The 25,363-nt window shown below is 39.2% G+C and overlaps 1 protein-coding gene across 3 annotated transcripts in view; it reads left to right on the top strand.

Moving 5' to 3' along the window:
• The first annotated feature begins 472 nt into the window (after window positions 1–472).
• The window catches only part of LOC128695712 (serine/threonine-protein kinase PLK4-like), a 108,789-nt gene continuing 83,898 nt past the window's right edge, over window positions 473–25,363 (top strand). For 2 of the 3 annotated variants that reach the window (XM_070093376.1, XM_070093378.1), the window contains exons 1-5: window positions 473–611; window positions 4,593–4,688; window positions 7,202–7,412; window positions 7,994–8,192; window positions 21,361–21,514. In XM_070093376.1, the coding sequence (XP_069949477.1) occupies window positions 576–611; window positions 4,593–4,688; window positions 7,202–7,412; window positions 7,994–8,192; window positions 21,361–21,514 (696 nt within the window). In that variant the 5' untranslated portion in view covers window positions 473–575. Of the gene's footprint in view, window positions 612–4,592; window positions 4,689–7,201; window positions 7,413–7,993; window positions 8,193–21,360; window positions 21,515–25,363 lie in introns of those variants that run through there. The other variant, XM_070093379.1, reaches the window with a different exon arrangement.

The following is a 25,363-nucleotide window of genomic DNA, read 5'->3' as shown; positions in this document are numbered from 1 at the left end:
ACCTCTTGCTCCCGGCATTTTAGTCGCCTCTTACAACACACATGGCTTATGGAGGAAGAATTCTGTTCCACTTCCCCATGGAGATTGAATATTTCGACTTCAATTTCAAAATATATTTATTATCATTCGACAAAATAATTTAGTAGCTTTAAGTATTTAAAAGCATTAGGTTCGTAAAATTTCATTTGACAATTATTTGTTTAGTGTTATAATTTTACTTTCCTAGTTTTATTTTTACGGAAATTTCGTAAGTGTATCTGTAAGCGTCAAAAAAATACTTGGGAATTCGGCATTAGTTGCTTGTTCCCTGACACACAAAACGAGTCTTCCCTGTCCCTCTCATCGACCAATGAGAATTCCAGTCATTGGCAGAATATACCAGAAAGGCTGGAGCAGAGCCAATCAGAGCTCAGGAATTTGAAAGCAACCTTAAGTATGATTGGTTGTCTCAAAGAGGAAGAGCCAACGGGAGTCTTGATTTCATAGCAAGTGGGAAATATGAAAAACATAAACATGGCGATGTATGGCGATATGCATGAACAAATCTCAAAATAACATGCAACAGGTTAACAAGAATGAACAAAAAGAACGAGATTGGAGGTTCAATTGAGGTAGTGTAAAGTTCAGTGTTCAGCAGATGTTAAGTTCAAGTATACCAAGCAGGAAAATATGTAAGAAATGAAAGGATTTTCAAAATGTAAGACAACGTTTGGCGTTGTCGATCAATCATTGTAAGGATTTAGATATTTATTTAGGTTTACATTATCCCCAAAAATGTTAGGCAAAGAATTTTAGTCTTCATTGAGATTGGAAATTGTCTCCATTTTATAAATTTTTGTTGAAATTAAGAGCAAGAAGTCCCTTGATAGTGTTGCTGGATTAAGCATCTGGGCGCCGCCTTACACCTGTTGCTCGGGAAATATTTTATTACATAAAGATGACGAAACTTCGCTTATTACATCATTATTCGGGAAATAATACCTTGAGACTTGGGTTAGCATAGGCTTAAAAACTTTAGGTTAGTTTAAGTCCTAACTCGTTGACGAGCTCCAGTTTATGACTATAAATGACACCATTATCTACTCCACCCATTAACTTGGGGGGGTTGTAATAATGTTGGTAGAATTACCCACAATATGTAAAGTAAAAGGTCACAAGTGCAACTAATGTGACATTTTTATTGTGGCAACGTTTCGCTCTCCAGGAACTTTGTCAAGCTTTGACAAAATTCCTGGAGAACGAAACGTTGCCACAATAAAGATGTCACATCAGTTGCACTTGTGTTCTTTTACTTTAAACATGTAGGGGGGGGGTTCCACAAGCCAGTGTTCTAGGACCACTTATGCTTGTAAGGCATGAGTTATTAGGCCATTTATTGGAATATTGTGTTTATCAGGGGCTTTATCAGTTCAATACAGAGACCAGGAAACTGTATGTAAAGTGGGTCTAGTCAGGTGCTTCATGAGCTTTGGGCAGAACTTGAGTGATGGCAGTGTTCTGCTTAGGTACAATGACATATGGTGCCTCAGGCAGTGTTCTCGGCCCTCTGCTTATCCTCATGTACATCTATGATCCTCCCAGTACATATCAGATACTTTGTCCTGTTCTGTTTGCAGATTACAACTTTTGTCATCTCTGACTGAAATTAAAATTTTCTCAGTAACACTGTTAATGAAGAGCTCATAATTATATTTCCCTGGACGACTACCAATAAATTCACTCTTATTATTAACAAGACCTTCTGCATGATGTTTGGGAACAGAGCCACGGATGTCCAACTAAATATAATTAACAGTTCTCTCATTGCAAGACAAACTGAAGGAAAATTCTTAAAGTCTGTACCTTGACAGCAACTTGAAATTGAACACCCACATCCAGCACATAACAAAGAACATAAACAAATCAGTAGACATCCTCTATAAGATGCAAAGAGCACTACTTATTTTATACTATGGTATTCATACCTGGGGTTCTACAGTAGTTCACTTGAAACAAATAATAACTCAACAAAAGCAATTGTACAAATGATTGCCCAATGTAGTGTCAAACAATGTGCTTCCCCACTCTTCAGAAGTTTAAATTTTTTCAGTATACATAATATTCACTCATACTAATGTGCATACTATATATACAGGACAGTCAGTTCTAATATAAACCCTGCTCTGAAAGTCTTCCTTGATAGCTGCAACACAACTCATAGGCATAATACAAAACACAAAAAATCTCCTTCATATTTCGCAATGACCTCACTGGAAATGCACAAGGACCCCAGTGGAAATAAGTAATTTTGTCTTGACTTTTTTGGGCTATGCTAGGTAATCTACACATATGCTACTTTGTATGATAATTTATGTAACTGTATTTATGTGTACCTGTACCTGAATAAACTTACTTATGCCCAGTTCAGTCTGTAAAACGCTCAATGTGCATAAAAGGTCCTAAAATTCTTGGGTGTTGTATTCACCTTAACAGCAAACTTAAGTTTAACACACAACAAGCACATTCAAGACAAAGCTAAGTAAGTTTCCAAAATAGCCTTACTAGCCTTACTTCTTACTGCTCTTTAATCTATCCTTACCTCACTTATGGTAGACTGTGAATTGGGATCATAAGAACATAAGGAAGAAGGAACACTGCAGCAGGCCTACTAGTCCATGCGAGGCAGATCCAAGTCACCTACAGGCTTAAGCCACTGACCCAATCTAGTCAGGTCCAGGTCACATCCACTTAATGAAGGAGCATGGTATCATACCTATTAGCACAAGCTAGTCAGGTCCATCTCACACCCCACCCACACCCACTCATATATTTGTCTAACCTATTTTTAAAACTACACAACGTTTTAGCTTCTGTGACAGTATTTGGGAGCTTGTTCCACTCATCCACAACTCTTTTGCCAACCGGTGCTTTCCTATATTCTTCCTGAATCTGAATTTTTCCAACTTGAACCATTGCAGTGAGTCCTGTCATGGCTAGATATTTTTAGCACTATTTACATTCCCTTTATTTATTCCTGTTTTCTTTTTATACACCTCAGTCATATCCCCTCCTAATTCTGCATTTTCTAGAGAGTGCAGATTCAGGGCCCTCAGTCTATCTTCATAGGGAAGATTTCTGATGCATAGAATCAACTTTGTCATCCTCCTTTGTATGTTTTCCAGTGCATTTACATCCATTCTGTAATACAGTGACCAGAACTGTGCAGCATAATCTTAACAAGGCCTAACCAAAGATATATAGAGTTGAAGAACAACCTGAGGACTCCAAATATTTATGCTTCTCGATATGAAGAAGTCATAACATAACAGGCTTTGCATGAATGACATTCTTTTCAACATACAATCTTATCTTATTGTATTTGTTTCATAATAGTATAAAAATTGTAACCAAATGAATTGCAGATCCCATCCAATGTAACTTTTATGTATGTTTCTAAAGAAAAAGGATTATTAATTTTCAGAACAATCACTCAACCACCATTCCTCATCCCCACTATTTGAAGACTTGAACTTAGCCTACAAAGTATCTACACATGCTACTGTATATGCAAAACAACCACTGTGAAAGAATAGAGAAATTCAAAGTGCTTTCGTGACTACTCACATTATCAAGGAACATATTCTGAAATCACCTGTTTACTATGATCTTATTGCATACTACTGTATATATTATATATAAAATATATACATATAAGTTACATATATACAGTGGAACCCCGAGTTTCGGCCATAATTCTTTCCAGAAGGCTGTTTGAATGCCGTTACCAAACGAATTTGTGCCCATAAGGAATAATGTAAATTAGATTAGTCCGTTTCAGACCCCCAAAAATACACTTACAAAAGCACTTACAATAATACACTTACATAATTGTTCGAGTTGGGAGGTGGCCGAAACTCGGGGTACCACTGTATAAAGAATACGTAAACAGCAATTTGCCTGCACAACAGGCTTTATCAACCCTTTAATTATATTTTTATGAAGTGTCTGTAGGCCATGTATTATTTACTTGATGTTAATTTGCTACTGTTTTTGGCTGTTATGCACAATAGGTATGAAGCTAATATATTAGTCGCACTGACCCCTCAGAATTTGTTCCATATACATATGTCTGTTTAATCTGACATAGTCAGCTGTTAAGACATTTAAAAACTGAAAAAAATATAATCAATTTATCAACAGACATGGTACTTGATGAATTTTTGCCACCTAGTAATAAATTAGCATTCAAATACTAATTGCTAATTCATGAAATAGTCCTATGGATATGTCTTGTTAAATATTTCCAAAATTCCCTTCGTGGAAACACGTGTGTTTATACCTTTTTGTTTCTAAATTAGAAAAAGTCGATATATTGCATGACCCTTGCAATGACCTTAAAATAATTTTTACTAAAATCATTAGGCATACATACATCTGCAGCAGTGCTGAAATTGAACTGATACTTGAATCATTAGTTTGAGGATACAGTACATGAATAATTACACACAATGTATTTAATTACTGATTATAGAATTTTTTTCAACACTTATTTACCTCACTGTCTCTTTGTGTATGCATTAGTATTTTTTAATTGATTTATTATATAATTTCAGGAATATGATGTAGGGACACACTTGGGAAGGGGAGGCTTTGCCACAGTGTATTGTGCCAAATGTCGCAACACAGGAAGAGATGTGGCCATCAAGAAGGTACATTATAACATTTTTGAACTGGTGTTTAAATACAGTACTGCTTTTAATTTATAGATTAGTTAATGGAAAAATCTGAGTTGCCCAAGTGTGCTGGACCAGAAGAATATCAGACATTATTCAAAAGGGATTTTTGTAGGTACATTACTTTTATTACTAAATGTACAAAGAAGAAAGACTTTAATTTCTTCTTATTGGGTCACCCTGCCTTGGTAGAAATTGGCTAGTTTATTAAAAAAAAAAAATCTTTTAAGACTGGAAATTAAGGTGAGAGTTTATTCCATATAATAAATATTGAATGGAAAAAAGAGACAATGCTACTTTACTTTTCAGGAATAATAACAGTTTTGACATTTGAATTTCATAAAAATTGAAATCCCCATATGTAAAAGTTCTTTTGATATTTTTCTGTTGAATTAAAAATTTATTGTGTTTAAATTATGTACAGTATATGTAGAGAATGATAACACAGTTGTCTCCATTAGTTATCACTGGTCATTACATATTTTGAAGATAATGTTAACTAGAATACATGTATGTATGTACGTTTAGAAGTGACTTCGAAAAGTGGCTATTAAAGTGATGCAAGATTTTAAGATTAATGCTCATCTCTCTTTACTAGATGCTCCTATGAAGAAATTTGATGATTATGAAGGGTAGCAACATGAAATGTAACTGGTCAATTTTAAATGACTAAAGTACTGTATGCATACCATTGTCCAACACAATTTTTACCTAATTAGGAATATTGCATTATTACATTGTATATTATTTAGGAATATTGTGTTGCTACATTGTGTAATTTTGAGGGACATTAGAATGTGTGGGTGCTTTCTGTGTGCAAATTTCATATATAAACCTTTTAACCTCTATAACACCAGTAATACACTCCTGAACAGGTATTTTTTTTATGCTCAGTATGCCATATTGTTTACCTCGTGCAGATTCACTGTGCTTTCTATCTTTGCTTGATTGAAGACATTATTGTACCTTGAAAAAATATACATCGTTGCTCTGAACTTTCAAAGTTGCTCCTCTCTACTGACAGTGTTCTGTATTACTGTACGCAGTTACAGTGTTCAGAGTGTTTGGCTGCACCTGTTGATCAAAGTGAGGACTCAAACTCCCAAATCATTTAAAGTTTAAACTGTATCTGGTGTAGATACAATTTAAACTTTCCCTTCCCTGTCTAACCTGCATGTCAAGCATTCAATTCTTGTATTGTGATAAATATTTGGAATACTGAGCAAGGGGCTAGTAACCCCTTCTCCTGTATAAATTACTAAATTTAAAAAGAGAAACTTTTGTTTTTCTTTTTGGGTCACCCTGCCTTGGTGGGATGCGGCCAGTGCGTTAAAAGAAAGAAAAATTGGAATACTGCTCCTCCACTTAGTATTGGCTCCAACTCACTACTTAACAAACTACAAGCAGGCTCTGAAACACTCCCACATTTTTTTTGAGCATTTGCTGCTGGGGTTTTAGATCTCATGTTGATACTCTTCTGGTTTGCACTACTGTATTCTACAATATTTGGAAGTACAGCATGCCAATTCACCAGTCAGAATCTTGTTAGTGATATGCCCAGCCTGGGCTTAGCAATATTTTAGCAGCTACTGTACTGTATGGCTGATATTTACAAGGCTCACCCATTTGTGTTCATCCTATAGCAGTCACAATACATTACACCCAAATCAATATTTTCAGGAAATGCTTCTTTTGGTCAGGACTTGTTCTCTTCCCAAGAGTTTTGTTGGCCATGTCCCTAGTACTAGGACTTGACATTTTCAGGTTTGGCTCTCTCACACTTACCCTGTTCTGATAACTCGAATCCTCTTCTATACGAGTTCTGCCATATGTTGAAGAAGATTTGAAGGCTTACCCTTGTGATTCCTGGGAAAGTGATGCTCACCATTTCTGATATTTTTTTTTTTGTGAGGCAGAATATTCTACTGTGTTACATCATAGATACCACACTTTCTTTCCAGCATCTTCTTAACTATCATCAGGTTGTGTTTGAGAGATAGGAGGCCTTCATATTTCAGTGTACAACACTAGATATATAATTTTATGACTGTGGGGAGGGCAAATCAAAGTACTGTACTGTGTACTGTATTGAGGTTAGAATGGGCCTCCACCAGTTTACAGCTTCCCTGTGTCTGGAATATATTAGCTATAATGCCCTTACAATTTCTTCTGCCCATTTTAGTTCTTTTCAATGATTTGAAAGGACATAGTGACTTCAGTCCTTTCTGTTCAACTGTGGCAGTTTTTCCCCCTTATTACAGTTTTTCCTGCATAAATGCCTCATATTGTAGGATTCTCTAGTACCAGTCTCAAGGTTCCAGGGCTATCTTTGGAGATAACCCTCATGCCAGCCTATCATGTAGGTCTGGTACGAGGGATGCTAATGAAACTTTAGCCTTCATTGTTGGTGTTGCACTTTGTTAATGCTCTTCAGTAAAATAAGGTACTGTATTTTATTAATTTATTATATATTTCATTTGCACTTTCAGATTAACAAGAGTGAGATTACAGCTGGTGGTCTTATTAGCAGAGTGCGCCAAGAAGTTACAATTCACTCCCAGCTCAGTCATCCAGCTATACTTAAACTTTATACATTCTTTGAAGATCAGCAGTTTGTTTATCTAGTCCTAGAGCTTTGTACTAAAGGAGAATTGCAGAAACATTTAAAAAATCTACGAAGAGTCCTCGCTGAAAATGAAGGTGTGATAAGCTAATTATTGTTGTGTAGCACAGTGTTAATATTAAAGTATGTAATTATAACACCACTTAAAGTAGAAAGTTTATCATATACAGTCCTTTCAAGAAGAAAGGGATGCCTTGATGTTGGTTAAGAGCTCTTGATATTAACCTTCCCTTCATCAGATCAAACATGATTGTTTCCCATTCCTCGGGCAATGTATTACCCATACAGTTTTAGTACTTCCCAATGAATATACTGTAATAATGTAATATGAAGTGTCACTATACTAGAAATGAGGAAGGTTGTTTAATATAGCAAAATATCTATATAATATATTCTCTACTTTAGATTGTACTGTATGTACAGTTTAATTATTGTTATAATAAGTTTTCACTTGTAAATTTTATTGTGAATTTTACTTTCAGTAATGATATTCATGTTGCTGTTGGGTATTTTTATGCTTATTGCTCACTCCAAAACTGTCAATGGTATTTTTAATAAAATTTAAATAACAATAATAATAAAAGTAATGCTAAAGCAAAATTAAGTTAAGAGACCTGCAGCACGCAATGTATGAGTAATATTTATTTTCCATGGCTAGCCAGGGAATACTTGAGCCAGATCGTATCAGGAATGCTTTATCTTCACTCCCAGTCTATTATGCATCGGGATCTTACTCTATCAAATATACTTCTTGACAATCATGGAAGGATAAAAATAGCAGACTTTGGGCTTGCTACACAGCTTAGGCGCCCAGATGACAGGCACACTACCATGTGTGGCACTCCAAATTACATCAGGTTAGTTTTTTATTTTCTGTAACGTATCTTCCCATTTCACTTTTTTTTTTCAGCATTTGATATACATAGAAGCTTTTTCTTACTTTGCCCATTCTTTACCGTTACAACTCTTTTTAATATTAGCCAATTCTCACCAAGGAATTGATTATAAAAAGGAATCATTTACTATCACTCCCTCAAGGGAAGTTCCTTGATGCTGGTAAGGGGCTTTTGATGCAAGAAATTACATATATCCTCCCCTTCTTGGATCATATCTGACTGTCTACCAATTTCCCAGGTGCTGTGTAACCTCTATAGATTTAACACTTTCCTCTAAATATACTAATACTAACTAGATATATTTTGGTCATTATGCAGTCCAAGAAAGGTATCTCTGTATTCCATAACCCTAGTCCTCTGTACCTCTGAACAAATTGGGAATCCGAAGAGGCATTCTCAAGTCACGTGGAAGCTAATATCCTAATTTCTTCCATAAAAATGATAAATTAAGATGTACACAGCCAAATCTAATTGAAACCTTTCAGAGAGAGATGAATATCCAAAAGTGCACAAACACTTTAAGCTTGAAGCTGTTCAGACGTATTATCTAGTTCTTTCTCTTTCAACAAACCGGCTGTATCCCACCGAGGCTGGGTGACCCAAAAAGAAAAACAAAAGTTTCTCTTTTTAAATTTAGTAATTTATACAGGAGAAAGGGTTACTAGCTCCTTGCTCCTGGCATTTTAGTCACCTCTTACAACACACATGGCTTATGCAGGAAGAACTCTGTTCCACTTCCCCATGGAGATAAGAGGAAATAAATAAGAGCAAGAACTAGCAAGACAGCAGAAGAAAACCCAGAGGGGTGTGTGTATATATATGCTTGTACATGTATGTGCAGTGTGACCTAAGTGTAAGTAGAAGTAGCAAGATGTACCTGAGATCTTGCATGCTTTCTTTCTTTCAACACACTGGCCGTATCCCACCAAGGCAGGGTGGCCCAAAAGGAAAAACGAAAGTTTCTCCTTGTACATTTAGTAATATATACAGGAGAAGGGGTTACTAGCCCCTTGCTCCCGGCATTTTAGTCGCCTCTTACAACACACATGGCTTACGGAGGAAGAACTCTGTTCCACTTCCCCATGGAGATAAGAGGAAATAAATAAGAACAAGAATTAGCAAGAAAGCAGAAGAAAACCCAGAGGGGTGTGTGTGTATATATATGCTTGTACATGTATGCGTAGTGTGACCTAATTGTAAGAAGAAGTAGCAAGACGTACCTGAAGTCTTGCATGTTTATGAGACAGAAAAGACTCGAGCAATCCTACCATCATGTAAAACAAGTACAGGCTTCCGTTTTGCACTCGGCAGGGAAGTAGTACCTCCCTGGACAGTTGCTGTCCACCAACCTACTACCTAGGGTATTATCTAGTTATGAGCATGGAAAGGTTGAAGCTGATCACTTATTTATTTTTTTTTATTTACACATTGGCCATCTCCCACCAAGGCAAGGTGGCCCGAAAAAGAAAAACTTGCACCATCATTCACTCCATCACTGTCTTGTCAGAGGCACACTTACACTACAGTTATATAACTGCAACATTAACACCCTTCCTTCAGAGTGCAGACACTGTACTTTCCATCTCCAGGAATCAAGTCGGGCCTGCTGGTTTCCCTGAATCCCTTTATAAATGTTACCCTGCTCACACTCCAACAGCACGCCAAGTCCTAAAAGCGATTTGACTCCATTCGCCCCTATCTAACACGCTCACGCGTACTTGCTGGAAGTCAAAGCCCCTCTTACACAAAACCTCCTTTATCCCCTCCCTCCAACCTTTCCTAGGCTGACCCATACCCCGCCTTCCTTCCACTACAGATTTATACACTCTCGAAGTCATTCTATTTTGTTCCACCCTCTCTTCATGTCCGAACCACCTTAACCCTTAACCCTTTCAGGGTCCGTCCCGTAGATCTACGGCTTTACGGTGAGTGTCCAAACCGTAGATCTACGCCATGAGCTCAGGTCACTCTGATAAACTGTGAGTGGTACATTTGGGCCTAGATATGAGAGAATACATCTATGTGGTATGTGTGCACCACATAAAACAGATCCTGCAGCAGACTGTGTATAATGAGAGAAAAAAACTGAAATCATGATTTTTCGATTAAAACAGCAACTTTGCAGTGTTTTTTCGTATGTTTTTTATAGTTGTATTTGCGATTTCTTGGTCTCATTTGATAGAATGGAAGACATATTACAGAAATAGAGATGATTTTGATTGGTTTTAGCACTGGAAATGGCGTGAAACTGAGCTCAAAGTAGTGGAAATGTTAAATTTTTGCCGATATTCAAGAGTAAACAAACGACCTCACACATCTAATACACGTCAGCTGGTGGGTCTAATATACATTCACAAATATGGTGAAGATATTTATACAATTATTACAGTATTGCATAACAGTAAATCTTCTATTTTTTGGTGCGAATAAAAATTCATTATGTGAATAAAAAATCAAAATGGAATTTATTTGTAAAGCCTCAAAACATAACTAACGAACAGAGGAAATGTTAGTTTAGTGCCAGGAATGCCTACATTGTTTATTCTGGACCCTATTTTGAAATTGAAATATTTTGAACTTTGTGTAAAATTGGCCAAATTGACAATTTCCGATCACTTTATTTTGTAGTTGAAACACTTGACTTGGCGATTTCTTGTAATCAATCGATAGAATAGAAGTAATACTAGTGAAATAGCTAAGAATTTGGTTGATTGGAATAATGTAATTGGCCTAAAATGGGAGTCAAAGTCGGCAAAATCGCCGATTCGTAAATATCGCTGACACATCAAAATTCGCGAGAGCATAATTTCGTCAATTTTCCACCAAATTTCGTACTTTTTGTTTTATTACCTTCACAAAAAGATTCTCTACGATTTCATAAGAAAAAATAACAAATTTTTTTTTTGAAAATTCTTGGACACTGGTGCGTGACTCCAGATTTGGGCCTTGGACCCTGAAAGGGTTAAATGGTCCGAATGTATATATACGTTTTTTCAACATTTGAAAGTATGTAAAAAATTGTACATCATCTTTTTTTTTACATTTGAAAATGTAAAGTGCTCTAGCAATTGAGCTGTGGGACACCTAAATAATACTACAGTGGACCCTCGACCAACGGCTTTAATCTGTTCCAGAAAGCTAGCCTTTAGTTGAATTAGCCGTTAGTTGAATTAATTTTACCCATGAGAAATAATGGAAATCAAATTAATTCGTTCCAGACAGCCAAAAGTACTAAAAAAAAAATAATTTTTTTCTACATGAAATATTCATTTCCCTACACAGAAAACAATGAGACATGCCCAATACATGCATGAATAAATATTAAAATGACACTTACCTTTATTGAAGAGTATTGTTGAGTGATGAGACACTATTTTTCTTGAAAACACTGAGATTTTCACAGCAATCTCCACTAGCATTACAACAAAACATGAGAGTTAGCCTGTCTTTCATAGGCTTGTGTTCTGGGAATTCCTTTTCCTCTTGAGTAATGAGTAATGTAGGTCCTGTTTGGCATTTTCTTCCAGAACAGGCCTGTTTCGTCACAATTAAACACTTGTTGGGGTTGGAATTTTTCAGTTTCGCCATGCCTTATCACACTGTGTATGCCACTACGATTCTTAACCCCTTCAGGGTCCAAGGCCAAATTCTGAAGTGGTGCTCCAGTGTCCAAGAAATTTTGAAAAAAAAAAAATTTTTTTTTCTTACAGAATTAAAGAGCATATTTTTGTGAAGGTAATAAGACAAAAAAAAAAAAATTCTGATACAGCGCCAAGAAGTTTGTCCAAAATGATGTGGTGGCGGCAACATCGACGAATTCCACATACGCGCATTACTTTATTTAGCGGTTTTTGTAGTTTTTTCTTTTCTTTTCCAATTTTTTTCTTTTCCTACTAACATTTGGGGCCTGAGAGACCAATACTGTATATAATGTATATATATAAACTCACTGTATTGAACACAATAACCGCACTAAAGTTATTATCATATTATTGTTTACCACTGTTGTTTATTACAATAAACATGCACAAATCTTGTATAATACTAATGTTCTATCATATATTTACATATTTACAATCACTGGACATGGTTTTAGAACTGCTGGAGCTTGTGGAACTCCTTGAAACAAGGCACCATGCACAGAGGTACCTTACATTCCTCACACATAAACCGAGTGTCTTTGCGTCTTTGTTGCCGTCGTTTTGTTTGTGCACAGACGATGCATCTCTTCTGAGCAAATTTCTTCTGAGTTGAAGGAAGCTGTATTATGAAATGATCACCTTCCCTCCTCAAACGCTTGGGTATATCCTGAGGAGTTCGAGGACCTTGTTGTATAGCAGGTGTTCTTACCTGGTACTTCATAACGAGTTGTCTGACAAAAGACAAACAAAATTCACCATACGGTGTTCTGTTGCCAGTCTTTATTTGGTACATATTATATGCATTGAGCAGTGAAATGTCCATGAGATGGAAGAAAAGTTTCATGTACCACTTGTAACTCTTACGAACACAATCAACAAAACCAATCTGCATGTCACATTTGTCAACCAAGCGCATGCTTTGTGTATAATCAATCACTGTCACTGGTTTTCGAATACGTTCATTAGTCACTCGATCAACTTTGCCACTGTCTTGCATTTCATTACGGTGAATGGTTGTCAACAATGTGACATCTCATTTGTCATGCCACCGTAATGCCATGATGTCATTGGCAGTAAGCACCTGCACGTCATCACCACGAGCACCCGCGTTGAGCCTGGGCATATGTTTACGATTAGAACGCACTGTGCCACACACATCTGTCTTGTTCACTCGCATGAAATCACTGAGTAATGGGCTTGTGTACCAGTTATCGGTATATAATGTATGCCCCTTACCAAGATAAGGTGCCATCATGTTTCTCACTATGTCACCTGAGATACCCAATAACATCTTGGTATCTTTCAATGTTTTACTTCTCGTGTATACAACAATATCCAACACCAGGCCACTGTCACAGTCACAGAGTACAAACAGTTTTATACCAAAGCGTTTCCTCTTGCTCGGTATATACTGCTTGAATGACAGTCTACCTTTGAAAAAAATCAAAGACTCGTCAATTACAAGATTCTTGAATGGATAAAAGTATATGCTGAACTTTTGTTTGAGATACATGAAAACATTTCTAATCTTGTATAACCTGTCACTTCTGTCAGGCCTGGTTTTGTCAGAGAAGTGCAACATACGTAACAGTAAGATAAACCTGTTCACTGGGATGATTTCACTGAAGACCGGGATAGAAATTAGCCGATCTGTGGACCAGTATGCTTTTATATTATGCTTATAGACATGAGGCATAAGCATTATTGTTGCAAAAAGCAAATACATTTCTGCAACAGTCGTCTCTTTCCACCTGTGTAGTCTTGACTGTGGTGATATGATCGTATTTGCCATGGTGTACTCAAAATACTTATTACTTTCCCTGACAATAGTTTCCATCAATGGCTGGTCAAAGAATAATTCAAAGAATTCCAGTTCATTGGCCGTGGTTCCAAGGGGACAAGTAGGTAGAATTCCACTTTGAGAGTCATCAAAGTGGTGGGGCTTGGGTACAAAATTGGGATTTTGCTGCCAATCCCAGATATGGTTTGCTGGTGGATGCTGGACATCATAGGCTGGTTGTGCGGGTGGTTGTGGTTGTGGTGGGCTGGTGGCTGATGCTCCGCTTTGTCCTTGAACTGAGTCAGCAGCGTGGGTCCCAGCCTGGGCTGGTGAGTCACGCATGGCGGTGCCACTACCATCACCACTACCACCATCTACTGATGCCTGTGGTCTATCCATGCCAAGTGTAGCCACATCATCCTCACTATCACTATCTAAACCTGGTGTAGGGCCACGGGATGTACTCCGGGATGTACTCCGTCCCCTGGGCACAGCATAGGGTACCCTACCCGAGTGCATGCGGCGGCGCACATACCGACGCTTCACTGGTGAATATGATTCCTCACTATCACTACTCGAATGATCGTCAAGCGCAATAAAATCACAATCCACGTCACTATCATCATCATTACTGAAGTCAGTGGCCTGGCCATGCAAAAATATTAGTTTTCTCTTGCGTTGAGGTACAACCGACCGTGAGTCACGAGTGCCCACACCAGAGGTAGAAGGTTGAGGATCGTCAGGGTTTTCTGCACTATTATCGATATCCTGGTCATTCCTTTCGGTCACTAACTGATCAAAGCCATAGAATTCGTCTTCATTTGCACTTCCATCAGTGTCAGAACTATCAGATAGGAAGAGGAGAGTCCCAATTTTCCGGGGAGTGAGAGCTGACTTGCGACGAGGCATGGTGAACAAGGGTAACTGAGCCGGCGTTCCCACAATGCTATGCGGACGCCTAGATTTTTTGTTTATGGCGCACACCCACCACGCAGACCTGTTCTCTCACATGTAGGCCTATGAGCGCTTTCGCGCTAAATTTGACGGCGCTAGAATTTTGGTGTAGATCTACGGTTTGGACACTCAACGTGAAGCCGTAGATCTACGGGACGGACCCTGAAAGGGTTAAATCTCTCAAACCAACCTTTGCTGGCCTTAAATTCACCAATATGAGCACTAGTTCCAGGCATTTTTTCCTGTTCACCTGGGTGTTAGTCTACTGGTGTGGGGACAAGATTGAGGACCCCAATGGAAATAAGTTAGACAGTCCTCGATGACACACTGACTTTCTTGGGTTATCCTGGGTGGCTGGCCCTATGGGGTTAATTGTTTCTCGGTATTCTCGATCAGCCACACCAACAACAGTCTCTCCACATCTTCAAGTAGTACAGCTGACCGTGGTGCAGCAGCAGCTGACTGGTACGATAGTATTTCTCACCCTTTTTACCACAGGGTTGGCACTAGAAGCTTTCTTGGGGCCCATGGTGGCTTATTTAGCAGTTACAAGCACTAAAAACACTGGAATAATACAAAATATATCGCAGGTACACGTGGAATCGTCTGCAACGGCTTGTAAACATTGGCACACTGAGTCTTGGAGTGGCTGGGCCCACTCAGGCCATGCTCCGGCCGCATGGACACATTCAGGACGAAAGCCGTTAGACGAGTTTTTCGCCGTTGGTAGAGCCAATATTTTTACGATGCCGCCGTTGGTCGGGGATCCACTGTATACCATTTTGAGATTAAAAGTGGCAAAATGGCATCTGCACATTCAATTAAATATACCAGCCTTCTTCTAAGTAAGTATAAGTGTTAAAATTTTGAAACCAGTCAGAGGATCCTGTCCCCAGTTACTGCATAAACACGAAATTTGAGAATGGCCTGTGTAACATTGTGTATAGGGCACCCATGAATGCAAATAGTCCCGTGAGTTTTGCCAAGATACAGTCAAACCTCGGTTTTCGTATGCCATAGTTTTCGTACGATTTGGTTTTCAATGACTTTTTTCGTCAAATTTTGTCCCAGTTTTCATACATTAGCTCAGCTTTTCGTACAGTTGAAAATGGTCTGTACCAAACTTGTCCGCCTGCCCGCGTGATTCGGCCATTTCATTTCGAGCGCCTACACAAAGCATCCCATGCATTTGTGAGTCAGACTGCCTTTGTTTCTCGTTGAGTGAGCATCAACCCATGTATTCATCCGAAACACTTCGTAGTAATCCATTGTTTTTTGTGCTTGTTTATTAAGTGCGACTGCTAAATAAGCTACCATGGGGCCAAAGAAAGTTCCGAGTGCCAGCGCTTTAATAAAGAAGGCTAGAAAGACAATAGAATTCAAGAAATAACTCATAGCATAGTATGAAAGTGGCGTACGCGTGGCTGATCTCGCCAGGATGTACGGGAAGTCCGCATCAACGATCAGTTTCATCCTGACGAAGAAAAAAGAAATCAAGGAAGCTGGTGTTGTGAAAGGGGTAAATGTGCTAACAAAACAGAGATTGCAAGCAATCGAAGATGTTGAGAAGTTGTTGGTGTGGATCAACGAAAAACAGTTAGCGGGAGATAGTGTTTTGGAGGCGATAATTTGCAAAAAGGCAAGGTAGTTGCATGCGGATCTCGCAAAGAAAATGCATTGAATGACTGCTGCTGTTAGTGAATTTAAAGCCAGCAGAGGCTGGTTCGAGAAATTCAAGAAGCAAACTGGCATACACAGTGTGGTAAGGTATAGCATGGCTGCAAGTTCGGACAAATGTGGGGCTGAAGAATTCGTTGATGAATTCGAGGCATACGTAGAGGCTGAGGATTCCTCCCCCAACAACTCTTCATTTGTGACAAAACAGGCCTCTTTTGGAAGAAAATGCCAAAGAGGACCTATATCACACAGGAGGTAAAGGCACTGACAGGACACAAGCTTATGAAGGATAGGCTAACTCTTTTGTTTTGTGGTAATGCTAGTGGGGATTTTCAAAGTGAAGCCTTTACTGGTGTATCACTCAGAAAATCCCTGAATGTTCAAGAAAAACAGTGTCATCAAGAGTAAATTGTGTGTGATGTGGAAGGCTAACAAAAAGGCATGGGTCATGAGGCAAATTTTCATTGAGTGGGTCAATGAAGTGTTTTGCCTGAGTGTGAAGAAATAACTCCTGGAAAAGCAGTTGCCACTCAAGTGCCTCATGGTAGTGGACATTGCTCCTGCTCATCCTCCAGGCTTGGAAGACCAATTGTTGGAGGAGTTTAGTTTCATCACAGTGAAGTTCTTGCCCCCTAATACCACTCCTCTCTTCCAGCCCATGGACCAGCAGGTCCATGGGCTGGAGTGACCTCGGACACTGAATTGAAGTGACCTCAGACACTGAATTGAAGTGACCTCAGACACTGAATTGACCCTATGAGAGTTCTGGAGGAATCACTTCAGTATTCTCAATTGCATAAGCCTTATAGATAAGGCTTGGCAGGGAGTGACCTTCAGGAGGATGAACTCTGCTTGGAGAAAATTGTGGCCAGAATGTGTCCTCAAGAAGGATTTTGAAGGGTTTGAGGCTTATCCTGATGACCTTATGCCTGTTGTGGAATCTATTGTGCCTTTGGGGAAGTCCATGGGGTTGGATGTGAGTGAGCAGGATGTGGAAGAGTTGGTGGACGACCACAGGGAAGAGCTAACCACTGAAGAGCTGCAAGACCTTTAACTGGAACAGCAACAGACCGCAGCTGAGGAAATTGCTTTGGAGGAGGAGGAGGAGAGAGGGAAGAATGTGCTTTCTTCAGTAATTAAGTACGTGTGTAAAGTGGAATGAGTTGCAAAGTTTTGTAGAGAAATATCACCCTAACAAAGCTGTTGCACCCTGTGTCTGCAACATGTTCAATGACAATGCCTTGTCCCATTTTAGGCAAATCTTAAAGAGATGCCAGAAACAGACCTCTCTGGACAGATTTTTTTGTGCGACAGAGATCCAGTGACTCAATCTTGTCCTAGTGCCAGTAAAAGACAAAGAAGGGAAGTAACCCCAGATAGGGCCTTGATATCTGAATTCCTTATGGACAGGGATTTTCCTTCCAAACAATAACCTCTCCTCCTTCCTCTCCCCTCCTCGTCGTCTTCCATACGCCAACAAGAGTCTTCAATAAAGGTAGAAGTGATGTTAAATGTTGATTTATCCATTTCATTAGTCATTTATATTTATTTCTCATTGTTTTCTGTATGTAAAACTATAGTTATTCTCTATAAAATGTATTTTTTTTTAATTGGGTATATGGAATGGATTACAGTAATTGGATTTGCATTATTTCTTATGGGAAATATTGCTTCAGTGTTCGTACGATTCAGTTTTCGTCAGACTTTTTCGAACGGATTAATCACGAAAACCAAGGTTCCACTGTACATTATAATTACCAGTGTTGAAAAGTTGCTTGAATAAGGCTTTTTTGAGTAATTGAAAATGTGTAAGAAGGTAAATAAAAGTGTACCTGAAAATGTTGCAAAAATAAGAGTTTTCCCTCTTTAGCCCCTTACCTGTCCAAACATAGATCGACATGCTTACCGCTAGCACTCCAAATGTAGATCTGTGTTTTATTTTTCCTGCCTCCAAATTTGGCACAATTGCCCTGAGATGCCTGGTCAGTATAGGATGGGTCTTAACACTTGGTGTGCGTAGTATTAAAAAAAATCTGGGACCACTTAGTACCTTGTGGGATCACCAGTTCAATGGAGCACCAGCTAGAGCAAATAGTCTGGCAAACGCCAGAGAGTCACTGATGTCATGTCATATTAACACTCCCCTTTTAAGAGGAAAGTGATGGATGTAGTCACACGTGGTCAAGGAAATAACCTCGATAATAACCCATGTGTAGCATTTCTGCAACATCCTTTCGTTTTTTATACCACTGGCTGTCTCTCTGTCTTTATCTGTCTATATCTCTGTCTATATCTCTGTCTATATCTATCTGTCTATATCTCTGTCTATCTCTGTCTCTCACATGCATACATAAGTACAGTTCTTATACATAGTGTAAATTACCTAGGATAACCCAAAATTTCCAGGCAAAGTGCTATGTAGTGCTTGTAGATATAAGACATAATAAGCATGATTAGCAACTCAGTGGCAAGTAATACACATTTTCACTTCATCAGGAATCAGACTACTGCATCGTGTGTAATACCTGTTGGTTTACAAGCCGCTCTCTGAGACTAAAGGACAAGCAGATGGAAAGGCACACACACAGGCAGACAGAAAAACCTAGACACAGGCAGACAGAAAGACAGACACACACACAGGCAGACAGAAAGACAGACACACACACAGGCAGACAGAAAGACAGACACACACACAGGCAGACAGAAAGACACACACACACACACACACAGGCAGACAGAAAGACAGACCCATACAGGCAGACAGAAAGACTGAGACACAGGCAGATAGAAAGACCGAGACACACAGGCAGACAGAAAGATACACACACACAGGCAGACAGAAAGACAGACAGGCAGAAAGGAAGACAGATAAGCAGAGCTAGACAGATAGACAGACAGACAGACATGTTTGTGTGTAACAGTGAAAACAAATAAAGCCAGGGGTTCCCTGCAGCAGTGCATGATCATCAAGTGTCAAACCACTGATTACCCTGTCAGCAGTTTACTGACACTCATCATAAACACCATGCTTTAAGAAGTTTCATATATGTATACTCCAACATGTCTAAAACATTACTGAGGCATATAAATACTTTGTATATATTTCTAGACATTAGTAAATGACCAGGGCAGGTGAAAATCTTCACCTGTCAGTGTGATTGTTACAATTTGAGTACTATTTCAGTACATAATATTAGTGTCAGAACAAAGATTGGCTATGAAATCACAAGAACTATTATAAATTGTAATTATCAGAATATAAAAATTATATAAATTAAAATGAAAATGAGAAAAAACGGTATATCGGCAACACTTCTGCAAGCAGCAGGACTCGATGTTGCCGTCAAGTGAGCATCCAGTGCCAACTTCGCGGTCTTATATCTCGGTAAGTACTGGTCCTATTTTTTTTTTTTTTCAAATATTCAGAGCGCTGGGCGAGAGAACGTAGATCTACATATGGACAGTTAAGGGATTAAACTTAAAATTTTTTAAAAATATGAATTTTAATTTTTTTCCCAGTTTTCTTTTCTCATTTACATTCTGTTTAAAATTATCTTCACTCCTGCATTTTTGGCCCCAAGGTTAAAATAAGCCATGGTTGAGTGGTAGCCTTAGTGAGGGATAAAAAGTAAACATTGGGTATCAAAAATAAACTAATGTAAGTACATACACGTAAGATGATAAGGGATTAATGACGAGCCATGTTAAGATATTCATTGCTCGAAATAGATTAATATTTTACTTGTGAATCATTATCACTTAACCAGTAACCCTACCCTGGTACAGTAAAAACAATTTAAGCAACTACTGGAAAAATATTAAACATCTGCTTCTTTGTAACATAAAGTGCCTCTGGAGTTAACCTGGGGCCTAAAATGGTGGCAGGCACCATGTTTGAAGGCACAAGAATTAGATGTAGAATTACATTGTGCACAGATTGGCTCTCTGCATTCAGGTATATCACACTAGTTATGGGTTAATAAAGTCTAATTCTTCAGTAATGCTCATTGAATAAATGCTTAGGCAGGTAATAGAGGACAATAAGGTGAGCTAGGATTAGGTTTGAAATTGAATTCTGTCTCTTCTGTCACCTTTCTCTCCTTAACTTTACAATGTGATTTGTTAGTGCTTCTTGCACTAACATGTAACACGTGTCAGATTAGATAAGATTTTGTTTGGATTTTTAACCCTGGAGAGTTAATCACCCAGGATAACCCAAGAAAATCAGTGCGTCATATAGGGCTGTCTGTCTTATTTCTACTGGGGTACTTAAATCTTGTCCTCCAGGATGTGACCCACACCAGTCAACTAACACCCAGGTACTTACTTGCTTGCTAGGTGAATGGGACAGCAGGTGTAAACAAACATGCCTAGTGTTTCCACCCTTGCTGGGGATCAAACCACAGTCACTGTGTGAGATGAAAGGGTTGCTTACCAGGCCATGGGACACCATATTACCGTTCCTTCATTGCAAGAGCTTGTTAGCTATATACTATGACTCTCATATTCTTCATGATGTTCAAGACTACTACATCATTCACTCCTTTCCAATCATTACTTGGATGTCCTCTGCACCATGTTCCAGCCACCATCGATTTAAAATCCTTTTAGATAATAACAAAATTACTTCTAATGTGCAGGCATTGTCTCTGAATCGTTTCAGAGACACTTTGTATGTATTACCTTGCTCACGTTCCATGAGTACCTTTATTTAATTTTCATAAACCGGTTAGCAGGACTTGAGTCCTGGAGGTGGAAAGTACAGTGCCTGCATTCTAAAGGATGGTTTAGAGATATGTATTTGCTGTTTAGAGGGACATCTAAACTGTCGTATCTGTGCACGCCTCTGGCAAGACAGTGATAGTGTGAATGATAATGAAAGTGTTTCTTTTTCGGGTCACACTACCTTAGTGGGAGACAGCCAGCATGTTAAATAAAAAAACTGTACAATGTTGAACTTTTATTTAGATAAACATTTGACTACAGTACATCTTAATGGTAATGCACATTTATACCATACATTGATTTATACAGTCAGTTTTATTAATAAATAATAATTATGCAATTTATGTTTCAGTCCTGAGGTAGTTACTCGCAGTTCCCATGGCCTTGAGTCAGATGTGTGGAGTTTGGGGTGCATGTTGTTTATTATGCTTGTTGGTCATCCTCCATTTGACTCTAAGGGTGCCAAGGAGTCTATATTTACCAATGTTGTCATTGGTGATTATAAGGTATGTCAAATCGAGCTTCTTTTATTATTAACGTTCAGTATGACAATATGTATAGCATAGTAGCTTGGCACAGATATACAGTGGACCCCCGGTTATCAGCCGGTTCTGTTATCGGCAACTCAGTGATTGGCTGGTTTTTCGGCGCCCGGTTATCAGCAGTTAATTCGGTGATCACCCGTTTGGGATGCATCTGTCCGCTGGCTGGGACCGCTTGCGCATCAGTTTGGCTGTGTGTCTCAGTGGCTGAGGAAGCTTCTGCTCATACATCCAAACATTTCTCTTATTTCCCATTGTAGTTTGTGTTATTTTTGCAGTGCAACTGTGAAATAAGTAACCATGGCTCCAAAGAAAGTTCCTGTGGTAAAGAAAGTGAGAAACACCATGGAATTTAAGCGTGAAGGGATAGAAAAGTTTGAGAGTGGTATGAGGGTGGTGGAACTTGCCAGGATGTACAGCAAGAAGAAATCAACAATTACATCCATCCTGGCAAAGAACAAATCAAGGATGCTAATGTTGCAAAAGGAGTAACTTTTCTAACTAAACAAAGGCCATCAATAATGGAAGAGATGGAAAAGTTATTATTATTGTGGGTTAAGGAAAAAGAATTAGTGGGAGACAGTGTTATGGAGTCGATTATTTGTGAGAAGGCAAGACAGTTGCATGAGGATCTTACAAAGAAAAGGCCTGGAACAAGTGCTGCAGTTTGTGAATTTAGGGCCAACAAAGGATGGTTTGATAGATTTTAGAAGCGTAGTGGCATACACAGTGTTGTAAGGCATGGTGAGGCTGCAAGTTCTGACAAATGTGCGGCTTAAAAATTCGTGCAGGAATTCCAAGGGTACATAGAGGCTGAAGGATTCAAACCCCAACAAGTGTTCAATTGTGATGAAACAGGCCTGTTTTGGAAGAAAATGCCAAACAGGATCTACATTACCCAGGAGGAAAAGGCACTGCCAGGACACACGCCTATGAAAGACAGGCTTATTCTTTTGTTGTGTGGTAATGCTAGTGGGGATTTCAAAGTGAAGCCTTTACTTGTGTATCACTCGGAAAATCCCAGAGTGTTCAAGAAAAACAATGTCGTGAAGAATAGATTGTGTGTGATGTGGAAAGGTAATCATAAGGTATGGGTCACAAGGCAAATTTTCAGAGTGGGTTAATGTTGTGTTTGATCCAAGTTTGAAAAAATACCTCTTGAAAAAGAAATTGGCACTCAAGTGCTTCCTGGTACTGGACAATGCTCTTGCACATTCTCCAAACTTGGAAGACCAAGTGTTTAGGGACTTCAGTTTTATAAAAGGGAAGTTCTTGCCTCCTAACACCATTCCTCTCCTCCAGCCCATGGACCAGCAGGTCATTTCTAACTTCAAAAAACTTCACAAAAGCAGTGTTTCAAAAGTTCTTTGAAGTGACCTCGGACACTGAATTGACCCTAAGAGAGTTCTGGAGGAATCACTTCACTATCCTCCATTGCATAAGCCTCATAGGTAAGGCTTGGGAGGGAGTGACTTCTAGGACTTTGAACTCTGCTTGGAGAAAACTGTGGCCAGATTGAAGGGTTTGAGGCTGACCCTGACCCTGCCGACCCTGTGGACTCTATTGTGGCACTGGGGAAGTCCCTGGGGTTGGAGGTGAGTGGCGAGGATGTGGAAGAGTTGGTGGAGCACCACAATGAAGAGCTAACCACTGAAGAGCTGCAAGAGCTTCAACTTGAACAGCAACAGACTGCAGCTGAGGAACTTGCTTCAGAGGAGGAGGAAGAGGGAGTGAAGGAGGTATCTTCTTCATTGATTAAGAACATTTGTGCAAAGTGGAACGATGTGCAAAGTTTTGTCGAGAAGTACCATGCTGACAAATCTGAAACAAGTCATATCTGCAACATGTTTAGTGACAAAACCCTGTCCCACTTCAGGGAAATCTTAAAGAGATGCCAGAAACAGCACTCTGGACAGTTATTTTGTGAGACAGGGGTCCAGTGACTCAAGCTGGTCCTAGTGGCATTAAAAGACAAAGAAGGGAAGTAACCCCAGAGAGGGCTTTGCTGACGAAAGTCTTTTTGGACTTTCCTCCCTCTTTCCTCCTCCCTATCTTCCAGAAGCCAGCATTAGCCTTCAATAAAGGTATGTAATATTTATATAATTGTTAAAAAAAATGTTTTTTTGTGGATATTTTTGTCTGAAACAGATTAATTGTATTTACATTAATTCTTATGGGAAATATTATTTCGGTTTTCAGCCATTTCAGTTTTCGGCCAACCTTCTGGAACGGATTACGGCCAATAACCGAGGGTCCACTGTACTGTGGATTAGTCATTCTGGCATTATTTTATTAGGATGTCAGGATTTGTGAAGAAAAGAATAAATACATCTTTGCTGCAGATTTTTAAGACTAAACATTAAAATACTGTATCTCGAATAATTCACAACTGACCTGAAATCTGGGGAGGAAACTTTAGAAGACCTTTTCTACCTTTTGATGATTATCAGTTAGCAACAGTTGTGACTAAATAATGGTACAGGAAAGACTGAAATGTTTTCTGAGGTTTCCTCCAATTGGCAAGTTAGTTGTGAATTGCTAGAACTACCTATTTTTTTAACTAAAAATTTTTGCTTTATTTTTTATTATCACACTGGCCGATTCCCACCAAGGCAGGGTGGCCCGAAAAAGAAAAACTTTCACCATCATTCACTCCATCACTGTCTTGCCAGAAGGGTGCTTTACACTACAGTTTTTAAACTGCAACATTAACACCCCTCCTTCAGAGTGCAGGCACTGTACTTCCCATCTCCAGGACTCAAGTCCGGCCTGCCGGTTTCCCTGAATCCCTTCATAAATGTTACTTTGCTCACACTCCAACAGCACGTCAAGTATTAAAAACCATTTGTCTCCATTCACTCCTATCAAACACGCTCACGCATGCCTGCTGGAAGTCCAAGCCCCTCGCACACAAAACCTCCTTTACCCCCTCCCTCCAACCCTTCCTAGGCCGACCCCTACCCCGCCTTCCTTCCACTACAGACTGATACACTCTTGAAGTTATTCTGTTTCGCTCCATTCTCTCTACATGTCCGAACCACCTCAACAACCCTTCCTCAGCCCTCTGGACAACAGTTTTGGTAATCCCGCACCTCCTCCTAACTTCCAAACTACGAATTCTCTGCATTATATTCACACCACACATTGCCCTCAGACATGACATCTCCACTGCCTCCAGCCTTCTCCTCGCTGCAACATTCATCACCCATGCTTCACACCCATATAAGAGCGTTGGTAAAACTATACTCTCATACATTCCCCTCTTTGCCTCCAAGGACAAAGTTCTCTGTCTCCACAGACTCCTAAGTGCACCACTCACTCTTTTTCCCTCATCAATTCTATGATTCACCTCATCTTTCATAGACCCATCCGCTGACACGTCCACTCATAAATATCTGAATACGTTCACCTCCTCCATACTCTCTCCCTCCAATCTGATATTCAATCTTTCATCACCTAATCTTTTTGTTATCCTCATAACCTTACTCTTTCCTGTATTCACCTTTAATTTTCTTCTTTTGCACACCCTACCAAATTCATCCACCAATCTCTGCAGCTTCTCTTCAGAATCTCCCAAGAGCACAGTGTCATCAGCAAAGAGCAGCTGTGACAACTCCCACCCTGTGTGTGATTCTTTATCTTTTAACTCCACGCCTCTTGCCAAGACCCTCGCATTTACTTCTCTTACAACCCCATCTATAAATATATTAAACAACCACGGTGACATCACACATCCTTGTCTAAGGCCTACTTTTACTGGGAAAAAATTTCCCTCTTTCCTACATACTCTAACTTGAGCCTCACTATCCTCGT

Source organism: Cherax quadricarinatus, chromosome 42 (assembly GCF_038502225.1).
Source record: "Cherax quadricarinatus isolate ZL_2023a chromosome 42, ASM3850222v1, whole genome shotgun sequence".
NCBI lineage: Eukaryota > Metazoa > Arthropoda > Malacostraca > Decapoda > Parastacidae > Cherax > Cherax quadricarinatus.
This window is presented reverse-complemented; position numbering and strand designations above follow the sequence as displayed.